Consider the following 11,600-nt stretch of genomic DNA (forward strand, 5'->3'; position numbering starts at 1 on the left):
GGAGCTTATGTCAAAGCTATATCTTAACTTAGTGTGTCTATAGTGAAACCTTCATCATCCCTTCTTGGCTCTCATCTTTAGGAATTTCTTTCATCTCATATTTACACAGCCAGCTTCCATATTTTTTTTTTTTTTCCTTTTAAGGGAGATGGACAGAGATTAGATTGGCTTCCTTGTTCCTGCCCCCAAATAAAAAATCCTCTTTGTATATATCTCCTTTTTTTCTGAAGCATACAGGTATTTATATAAAATGTGATTCACTTGCACATTGCTCCTGCTTACAGGCTGGGAGACTTCTTAGTGGTGCACTAGTCCCAAACGTCAGCAACAGCAAACCTTGCCATGGGTGGCCAAAGTCATGGCCTTAATAATATTGCTATCATGTGGCTTCCCAGCTCTGTCGGGCTGGGTGCAGCCTTTTAGAAGGAGAAAACAAGTGTGTTAGGTGGGATAGGTCTAATGGAATCATCTAGCTGCCAAATCCAGAAATCTGTAGCTTAATAAAGTTAATAAATAAAGTCCTAGACAGTGTCACCTGATACAGTTTACAATATTTGCACTGCTGGTAATGTGCCAAGAGACATCCTGGTTGTTGTTACTTAATTGTACTGGAGTGAAAAATTGGTGGTGGCAGGGGCAGCTCTTCTCCCCTCCTGCTCACAGCCGTGTTTCCCCCGGCTGAGCTTGCGTAGCTGTGAGAGCTGAGCTGGCTCAGGCGCAGGCACTGTCGCTCACAGCTGCGCTGTTGCAGCGCGGGGTGATCCCACGAGCACCCTGCCCAGGGAGTGCAGGCTTGGAGCACCCAGTGTCCAGGGCACTGCAGGGGACGCTGATGCCAGTGGCACCTAACGGCATGTTTCAGGGACTAGCAGGGCAAACTTTGCCTTCAGTGGGGCAAAGAATGGGGCAAATTTTAAATGAAATGGTTCAGTAATTGCAGTTTACTTTTTTAATCTCAAAGCACATTTCCAGCTAAAGCAATAGTGGCTTTCCCTATCTACAGATGTAGGAACTTCAATATTAATGCATCAGTATACTTTTATGGAATATACTTGATTTCTCTAGAGGAAAGACTGATCCAATCTCTTTAAAACCTTTGTTGGTGTGACTGCTACCCTTAATTACTTTTAACAGATTTCTGATCTGCAGGAAATGTAGTTGAGCTATCACTGTAGTCTTCACTGTACTACAAAAATTGAACTTAATTCCTTGACACTTGTCCCACCAAATTACTTGGTTTAAGGGCTGGGAACTGTAACAGTTAAAATACCTTAAATGTTTGATATAATTTGCTAATTCACTAAAACTTTCTAAAATCTTCTCATTTCTAGGGTTGTACGCAGAAGTATATTGTGAAGAACTACTTCTACTACTACTTGTTCAAGTTTTCAGCTGCTTTGGGTGAAGAGATTTTTTATATCACTTTCCTTCCATTTATCTACTGGAACATAGATCACTCTGTGTCTAGAAGGATGATAATTATTTGGTCTGTAAGTATTTCCATGACTTATTTAAACATGTAGTTATTTGTTCTGTAACTGTAGCACATGAATATTTAAGAGTAAGAATAACACTTCGAACAAACAAAAGCCAACTTTATTTACATGTGCCTGGCGTGTTCAGGAAGCAGAGACATGGCAACGCTGAGAGAGGAGGCAAGAAGCATTAGCTGATGCAGGGTGTCTGTTCATCTCTCTTACATCTTGGACTGACTTATTTTTTCAGCCCGATAACTGATTGAGCTGCTTTTGATAGGGTTTGCACAGAACAGTTGGGAAAACACTTCCTTCCCAATGTGTCATGGTGTTTTAAGGGTCATTTTTCATCACTTTAGGAAATTTTTCTCACACACCAATTTCTTCTGTGTAACCTGTCCATATAGTTCTGTCTCAGGTGAAATCAGTATAAATCCAATAGGAAAGGGATGCACAGGTAGCAGTGGAATAAACAGGGTGCTTCTGCAGTCACTTGAGGGGAAAAATAAGATCAGATTCTCTGTTGAAGGCTAAGACTCAAAGGCATTCATTTTTGTTAAGACCCCAGCATTCTCAAATTAACAGGCTTCAGCATCACTTCAGCCTTCACAAAATAATGCATTTCCATTCTGGCACTGAAAACCAGACACTTTAATCTGGGTTGTTTTGTCACTGACATTGCTCATCTTGGTATTGATCAGATCTTAGCTGCCCAAATAAGACTATTTTAGAACAAAGAAGGGAGGTAGGAAGTATCTCTGGCAGATGACAGACCCTGGAGGTTTAGCTGTCAATCCACATTGATTTAAGAAATTGAAGCTTGGTAAAAACTTGGATGTGATATCTAGCTTTGTTTCTTTACAGTGAAGCTTCTCCTTGACTTAGTCAGTGCTGGTTAATATTCTGTCTTTTGTCCAAAGAATATGATGAGAAATAATAAAACTAATTTGAATTGGGTCATGCACTTCAAATGCACCCAGTCTTGGACAGAAGGCATCAGTTGTTCTGTGCCAGTAACCCTGGTCAATACATTTTATGAAGAGAACATGAAAAATAACTTGCAGATGAAATACAGAAGTAGGTGGACACTGTATAATTAGAGCTGGGTTTTGGCCAGGAGTACACCTACTGCTTCTGGAAATGTGCCACAGAAGATGATAATTGGTAGTCACTGCCTTCTGGGTTTGCATATTGCTCAAAAAATGACTCTGAATTAGAGTTCCTCACATGCCTTTCTGCAGACTTGCCTTGCCTTTACCTGGCACAGACTGCCTCTGAGCACTGGCCAGATCTAGGCTGGTTTAATTAGAGTTTTCAATCATGTGATGTTATGATTATTAATATTATTTTTCCAGTTACTTAGGGACTTGTGGAGTTGCATTTTATATGGAAAAGGGGAAGAGGAGAAGCTGTTTTAAGTACACAGACTTCTGATAATCTGTAATTTTAAAAACATTTTAATTATATGTTATTGTGAAACAGCTAAAAATGTCTGTGCAGGTTGTGTGTTGATGTTATGGCAAACTCGGCTGGCTTCTTTGCTGGTGCGCAGGCTGCGAACAGGAATTGCCATTCATGGTGTTGTTGGTCTGTCTCAGACACCTTGACCGTGTACCCAACAGCAGAACCAGCTTAGCTGTGTGGGACATGCCAAGGTGTCCGATGTGACAAAACTGTGCTTTTAACTTACTGGAAAGTTTTTGGTGCTAGTACTGGAAGGACACCTGTCTGCTGACATGATGGTGAGCAGGAGAGCAGATCTGCAGGCTCCCTGCAATTCAAAGAAATACTTTTTCTGCCTGGATGACGATGTGGGGCTGAGAACAGCCATGTAGATAAAAGTAAAAATCCAGGAAGCCCGAGAGCCTCTGATGACAGCTGCCAGTAGAAGGCTGGGAAGAGCCCAAAGAAGCAAGCACAGCACCCAGGCATGGTCCACAGCAGGCTCTTATACAGCTGGGGAAAGGAGTTGGTATTGAACGGGGAGCCCTAAGGCAAAGGCAGTAGTAGTTCCCTTTTAACACACTTTGGGCTGAGGAGAGGTTGTGGGTGAATCTTTTCAGCAGGGAGGGAGATGGTGGACCAGCAATGACCTTTCATGATCCTAGTGCAAAGCACATGAGTACGTTGGGAACATGTGCTGGTGAAACATGGTCGGCAGGATGGTTGTGACGAAAGGGGTCAGGCTCACTGTACAGGAGAAGTGGGCTTACCCTTGGTCAGTGGTATTGCCTGTGGCACTTTGTTTTACACTACTGGGGACTTAAACCTGCAAGTTGGAAATGGCAGTCAGTGTCTCAGGATGAATCAGGGCAGCTTCTTCCCTTGAAAATGAAAGCAGCGTTAATGCTGTTTACAAGGCCTTCCTGCCATCTTATCTGTAGCAGCTTATGCAGAGCCAGTCACCCACATTTGAGAAAGAAATTCAAACTGGAGCAGGGCCAGGGATGATTAGGGAACAGGCTATTTTCTGAGCAGAGACTGAAAGCTTAGGTAAGTCCCTAACAAAATGAAGTTGAGGAGAGAATGGAGCTGGCTGTAAACACCAGGGGAAGGAAAGAGCTTCTTAAAATAAAAAGTACAGTCATGAGAAGAAATGTGCATAAGACAGTCTTAAATAAGCTAAGTTGAAGCCAAAGATTGTGAAACAGGTTTAGAAAGGGAGAAGGGCAGGAAGCAAAGCTATGATGAGAATTTATTTCAGCAGCAGCAGGGGAATGGGCTCGGTGCCCCAGGATACCTTCTCCACTCCTGGAGAAGTCCAGTCCCCCAAAATTGTCTGCTCATGTTTTTCTGTTTAGCCAGATGGCTCTGGGAAATACTGGCTGTGGCCACATCCAGATGCTTTGGCATGTTGTGCTTCCATGGTGCCTTTCCTTGGAAGATTCACAGTATACATTTAGGCTTTACCTTTCCCTTTGTGGATAGATAAAGGAAATAACTGCCTGAAACCTCTAAGAAAGATGCGGGGTTGGTGCTGAAGGTACCCCAATGTCTTCACTTCCCTTTTTCAGCTCTTTGAAGTAAACGCTCTTGAATCTGCAGAGGTGAGGCTTTGATGCTTGTGACTCTTGCTACTTCAAGCAGAAAGTAAGGGGATGAAAACCAACTTCATTTGAACTGGCTCCCAAATGTACTTTAAATTTACTGCACATCTTGGCTTGAGAGGTGAAAGCTCAGTTTATTTTTTTTTTTAATCTCTGCACCCCTTCAGGGTTGAAAGCTTTATTTTGAGATGGAATTTCAGTGGTAAGGTAAAGACCTGGAAAAAAACAGTTACAGTTTCAGCTTGCTAGTCAGCATGCTTGAAAATCTTTTTTCATGTTGTTTTTCAGTGTGCATGGATGTAAAATGTATCCACACCTCTTGAGCCTGTAAAATAATTTATACAGTATAAGTTACAGCTGGCCAGTGTCAACTTTACCTGCCATCATGGTGCTGCTGACATTGGTGTGCAGCAGCTGAATCCCTTGATGCTGCTTTGAAAACTCACTTTGCACTGAACTCAGGGTTTAGTGATTCTTAGGTGTTAGTTTTTGTGCTTTTGCAACATTTCACAAAAACATTTTTGTCCTTTTGCAACACTTCACCAAAACAAGCTTGGAACAGTCGATAAACATAGTCACTGGGAAGTCCAGATCTTTAAAGTTCCATATATTACACTATGTAAGAAGATGTAAGACTCTATTCAGGCATGTAAGTAACTACAAAATGTCAGAATACAACAATAAATGGTCCATAAAAGAAAATGATGCACACAAGATGAAGTATTTATTCAGAGAGAATTTTGTATGTGCTGGTAGCTGTACTCTACCCCTGAAATAAAAGTGCCAGTGAAGCTTTTGTAACTGAGATGAATTAAACACTGCAAATCTGATGGCAGTTCAAGGCTGATAAATTTCAGTCATGTAGCTGAGAATAATTTAAAGTGAAGTTTAAATCAGAAACCTTTTGTATTTCACTAGAACTACAAGGTGTAACAGTTTCCCAGTTTGAGGTGTTAGATGATAAGCCAAATCAATGTGACAGTAGTTCTTCCTGCTACCAGGAGATGGTGGGCTCAAATTTATCTGATTTAAACCCATCATATAGTCAACTACCTTACAGTTTTTGTCCAAAAGCTTATTTTGAAGACAGAGTTGAAAATCCCAGGATGTTGGTCAGTTATACTTCTGGAGGCATGAGGCTATCTTGATCTTGTTCTGGTTTTGTTTTTCTGACATCTGCCTTGAGAGAGTCAAAGTCCTCCCTCCTATATCTACATATCTATATATCTATATACACACACACACACATATATATATTATTTTTTTTAAGAAGCTGTCCTTGCTGTCCCTTCCCTCCTCCTGTCCCCAGCTGCCCTTTGCTGTGACATGCATGCTGTGTCGCTGTGGAGCGTGGCACTGCTTGCAGTGGGCTGGAGACCTGCCTCATGGCTGTGTCGTTCACATCACAGCCGGGACAACTCGAGTAAGTGTTTGAGCATCCCACCAGCTCAATGCAGCCTTGAATGTCCTGTTGCACCTGACCAAATCCTTGACAAATGTCGTGTAAAGTTCCTTTGTGGCTAACATGAGATTGGTGTGTTTTCTCAAACATAACCATGCTGGAGATGGCAGATCCTTGAGCTCTCTGAGCCAACTGCCTTCTCCCATAAGGTGCCTGTGCTGGGAGGAGATGATGCCCAGCCTTGCGGTCACCATTGGCATCTCTGCATGTGGGGAGCAGTCGGATGGCTCAGGAGGAGATGGGGAGCAGGACGCAATCAGAGGGTGTTAGCTGGAGGTGCCAGGAGCTCGTCTGCTCTGCAGGGCCTCTTCTAGCTGGGCTGCTGCTGAGGCAAAACGCCAGCAGTGCTTCTCAGTGACTTTCATGGTTTTTTTTTTTCCTGAATACTAATTTCCCGCAAATGCCAATTTATTAATAGTGCATCCTTATTTTTTTTCCTCTCTTTCTAGTGTTCCTGATGTGCTCTGTCACTCCTATGAGCACACAGTGGTTATGGCAAAACCAAAAGCAATATCATTTTCAAACTGTAAATTTCCTTTCTGGGAAGATGACAAATACTATTGCAGTTCAGGGTTTCTAGAGCCAGGTTATAGAGTTTCTATTTTGAAGCCAAAACAGCAGATTCAAAGTCAGGCTGCCACACTGTGAGTCTCGGGGAAGAAGTCGCCAATGCTATTTGACCTCATGTCTTCTCTAGAATTTCCTCTTGTCCTTTTTAATAGATCAATAGTGCAGACAGGAGTGCTGCAAAATCAGAAGTTGAAAATAAATATGTTCTGGTTCACCTTTGTTAGCTGAAATATTACAAAGTACAAAAAGAATTGCTCCTCCTGACCTTCACGTGCCTGTGAGACGGTTGCATGTGTGCATCCCTGTGCGGAGGCTGTGGCAGAGGAGGGATGATGGAGGATGTGCCGTGCACAGCACACCTGCAGCACTGGTCCTGGTTCCTAAAACCTGCCAGGCTCAGGGTCCAGGCAGCTGCTGTGGAAATGTTCCAAAGAGGAAATCACGCCCTTGAGGCACCGGTCCTGTGCCTCTGCATACAGAGCTGGCTGGGCTGTGTTTGTCTGTGTGCCTTCATACGTGTCTGCGCCGTGGTGGTAAATCTGTGTGCAGCTCCCCCGCTTCCTCAAACAGAAGCACTGCCTGCAGCGATCACAAGAGTGGTGAGGGGAAACCATTGAAACTGCCAGGCAACACCTGCAGGTGAGCAAAACCACTTCTTGAACTATTGAAGTGATACCTGAGCTATGCGAGTGTCAAAGAGCCAAATGCCATTATGGGACTCTGATGCCCGCAGGGAGGGGGACAGCCCCTCACCCCAGAGGGAACTCCAGCATATGTTGGGACAGACACCTTGGCACCTGGGCCTGTGTGGATGCCCATTCCTCGAGTTTGATTTGTCATTGTTCACTAAAGCAAGATCTGTTAAAACACAAAGATAGATTCGTCTTGTTTACCCCACTACAAAGCGCCAGCCTAGGATGTATTTTTGGAAATGGACAATGTATATAACTCCAAGCAAAGTCAGAGGAAACCCTCAGAAAAAGCCTGTTGTGCTGCTATAGCAACCGCTAATTGCATTTGTGTAGTCAAATGTGATGCTGTTGATGCATAGCGGCAATAAAGCTTTGCCTTTCCTTCACCTGATGCCTTGGCTGCAAAGGATTGCTGTTCCCTTTGAGCAGCCCAGGCTACCCCAGCAGTACTGGTAGGCACTAGAGCTTGAGGAAAGTTTTGTTTTTAAGTTGCTTACCACAGTACAGAAAATCCTTTTAGAGGGGGACAAGTAAGAAGTCTCTGTCCAAATACTTAATTTTTTTTAATGCTTCTTGCATTTGTTGTAAGGATTTAATTCTGAAGACTTCAGAATAGTCTTCATAGCACTGGGAGAGTGCTGTTTCTGCTGTTAGCTTTCAGAGTAAAGGGAATTAGCCATGCCCATCCCATCAACTGTTGTGAAATCTCAACTAAATTCCCGTGCATTGCTGTGCAGTTATCTTCTCCAGCTAATTGTGTCCTACACAATCTATCATGGCTTTCACTTTGTTGCTTCAGTAATGGAAAAGTCTCCAGGTTCAAACAGATTCCCCACGCAGAGACAGAGGTACTTATTAATGTGCAAATTAAAATTATTTATGCTGAAGATATCTGCAAACCATTTTCCACCAGAACTGCAGAAAATTAAGTTGGTTTGCATCACTCAGAGTGGAAGAGAGCTTGTGCTAGAAATAAGCACGGAAGAATAGCATTGAGAGCCATAATATATATAGCACTCTAGGTAGAAAAAAATGTCAGCAACGTAGGAAAGAAGCAAACAGAACAATAAAGCATGAAGAAATTATTTGCCTCAAGGTTTCTCTTCTTTGCCATGTCTACAAGCCAGCAAATGGTGTCTGCTTGCTGAGCATTCGAGGCCTGTTCCCTCTTCTCTCCCATGTTCATCTTTGGGCCTGTAGACCCATTGGGTGGAAAAGTCTGTGAGCATGTAAAGACTTAGAATGGGTTTTATTTAAATCATAGCTGAGTATGGTTTAAGCCTAGCCTCTCCTTCCTCCCTACATCTTCCCAGCCCTTGTGAAGAAAGGGGAGCTTGGTGAACCCCAGGGGGCCCCCCTGCTTTAGGCTTTGAAATGTGTAAACTTGCTGCTTATCAGCTGCTAGAAGGTGACACACTGTGTGTCAGTCCAAAGCCACTGTGAATGTGCTGTCTGGCTTACCGCGGGTAGGCTGGAAATCACAGCAAAATTACCTGGTCCTGGGGATTTAAGCTGTCCCCAGTTACTCACTGGTCTGGACTTGGGGTAATTTCTGCCCGTGCTAAATTTATTCCAGGGACACCAAAGATTCTTGGCATTGCACAAATAGGTGATTCAAGTCAAGTGTAGGTGAGGCTTAACTCAGTGTTGATTTTTATCCTGTCCCCTGTGCTCAGCTCTCCATCTTCCTTCTCCTTTCCAGTGCTTATGGTTCACAATGTTGATTACAGGGGTTTTCTCATCTGCTAGGTTGAAAAAAGCTGATAACAGGCCAAAACTTTCAGGCTGCTTGCTTTCTGGGACTGTTAGAGAGTAAATCCAAAATGTCAGAGAAATAAGGCCAGGAAATAATGAAACATGGCTTAAGAGAGAATGCACCACTTAACCAAGGCAGATACCTACCACCCTCAGAAGGTGACAGTTGCAGTAGAATGCAGTTCAGATATATTTATTTATGCTATTGAGATATATTTATGGTTGAACTCGATGATCTCAAAGGTCATTTCCAACCAAACGATTCTATGAAATATCCTGCAGTGAAATGCCATGCTGTAAGCGTGTTTCTGAACAACACTCACTGTGCAGTGACTGCATCTGCAGTGGCCTTCTACTTGTCTTTTTTTAACTCTTTGTGTCTGAACTCTGGGAGGCTGTGCCTGATGTGCTGGCAGGGGTGTTGGCCTCAGTCACCAGCTGTGTGATGGTCCCCAGCAGGACCAGCTGATGCTCTGTGCTGGCCTGGGTGGGATGTGCAGCACCCAGTGGGTGCTCTGCCTGCCCTGCTCTGTGCTGCAGGCCCATGTCCCCAGGGAGGTCACCCCTCTGCCCACCGCAGGCAGATCTGGAAGGAGCCCTGGGCTGCTTGTTTTGTCCTGCTGCAAGGGAGCCTGGGCACTCCTGGGCTCCTCCAGCCCCTTGTCCACAGCCTGTGGGGAGGCAGATGAACCAGAGCAACACCTTTGCTGGACAGCTTTTGGCAATGGTACACTTGTCATCTTTCACCTTCTTGGGGAAGCCTGCCCGTTTGGCTGATGGGGGATATGTTACTGCACCTGTAACTGCCACTTCTGCCAAATGATCCAAGACACTGCACATAAAACCACATGCACAGCACCCAGATAAGCTAAAGGCAAAGGTTGGTGCTTCAGTGCTTAGTCTGAATGTATTCTGAACTCCCCTGGTTATTTTATGGAGGTTGGCTCACCTCTGTACGTGTCTGTACAATGAGTGGTTTTAAGGAATATAGGCGTCAGGATTTAATCTGGAAGAAAGGTGTTGTGAGGATGCCTGGTATTTTTGCTTACCCATAGCACCTCCAGCATTCAGCCTGTTTTTCACCATCAGAGGAGTCCTAGCATAGCCTTCATTTCAAGGATGACTCATTTCCCTTTCTGTAATACTCTTACATACTGGTGCTAATAATACAAGTGGAAGTCATTATTACAGAGGACTGCTGATAAACTGGCTCATCCTACCTTGCCTCTCAGATGATATCATGAATGGTAGCCTCAATGTTTTATGTTCTGTTGGAGAGAGTAATTTTGCTTTCAACCCTGGAATTTAACTAACTTCCGAAGACGTGCCTGTGTCCATGTGGAAACTGGTGGCGTTAACTAAATAAACCCACGCAGTGATTTCTTTAAGGCAGTTGTTCCTTGAGCCTTTGTTTACTGTGAACAGTCAGGGCAGGGTATTTGCTGGCTGCCCTATGTCCCGTGTATCAGGGTGAAGTAGGAGCAGCCAGGTGTGCCACAGGTGGTGCCGATAATAAGGCAGCGATGTGATTCATGTGATGGGGGATAAAGGATGGAAAGGCACCAGCAATCACTTTTCCAGGCCCTGGTGCTGGCTGTAAGCCCAGCACTCCCCACGGTATGCCCTTTGCTGTAGAGAGGGGGATGAAGGAACGTGACATTTTGGCTTTTTCCTGGTTCTGATTTGTGAATCCTGACGTCTTTCTTTTAATATGAAACTGTTTTTTAAATGGCTGGTGGGAGAGAGAGGGATGAAATGTGGCTGGTGCCAACTGTGGCAGCAGATGATCGTGTTGCTGTTCTGGCATATGGCTAACACCAGCATGGGAAGGATGTTATTTTAAGACCCCTCCTTAGCTAGTGGAAGTGTGAGAAGCAGAACAGCCAGCCATCTCGGACAGCAACTGAGCTTTCATGGCAGATGTCAGTTAACTTGATTTTTGTATTTAAAAAAAAAAAAGAAAAAAGAAAAAAGTTTGGTTTGGTTTGTACAGCTTGCTTTGCATGTATCTGGCTGCGCTGCCCAAAGGGGCAATAGAAAGCAAATGCATCCTCCAGGGGCAGCCTGGGTGCCTTTTGTTCGCGTCCTCACTGTGGCTGCTGAGAACCTGTTGCCTTTGGGAAGGGGATGCTGAGGAGCAGAGGATGTCAGCACAGCGGGTGTCCTGAGCGCTGCTGGGTGGGCTGCACCTCCCAGGGATACCGGCCAGCTTTGCCTCTGCTTCCCATTTTACTGCTTGCAGTGACCCGGGAATACTCCCAAAAGATCATGGCACTGCATTGCTAGAGTAGCTAATTAATGAGGCCCTTGCTCAAACCTCTGGTGTCCTGAGCTGGGCACCAAGGCCCTTTATTGTTGGGGAGTTAGTCAGGAGAACTGGTACTTCATGTTGCTCGTCCAGTTTTCTTTCAGCTGCCTCCCCAGGGATGCCAAGGTTATTATTTAATAACCATGATGGTGATGTGTCCCAACGGGGCTCCTGCAGCACCTGGTGTGGTGGGGGGAGTCGAGCCACTGGGAATGGGAGAGCTGGGGCTGCCCTCGGAGGGCTGCTGCCTGGGGCTGGGAGGGACGGGGCGGGGTTGGGGGGCGGTTTGGG

The 11,600-nt window shown here is 44.7% G+C and overlaps 1 protein-coding gene across 1 annotated transcript in view; it reads left to right on the forward strand.

Moving 5' to 3' along the window:
* The first annotated feature begins 1,337 nt into the window (after nt 1–1,337).
* SGPP2 (sphingosine-1-phosphate phosphatase 2) overlaps nt 1,338–11,600 on the forward strand; it is a 19,430-nt gene continuing 9,167 nt past the window's right edge. The window contains exon 1 of the mRNA XM_010164263.2: nt 1,338–1,490. Within this exon, the coding sequence (XP_010162565.2) occupies nt 1,473–1,490 (18 nt within the window). The 5' untranslated portion in view covers nt 1,338–1,472. The remainder of the gene's footprint in view (nt 1,491–11,600) is intronic.

This window comes from Antrostomus carolinensis, unplaced genomic scaffold (assembly GCF_000700745.2).
Source record: "Antrostomus carolinensis isolate BGI_N321 unplaced genomic scaffold, ASM70074v2 scaffold14410, whole genome shotgun sequence".
NCBI lineage: Eukaryota > Metazoa > Chordata > Aves > Caprimulgiformes > Caprimulgidae > Antrostomus > Antrostomus carolinensis.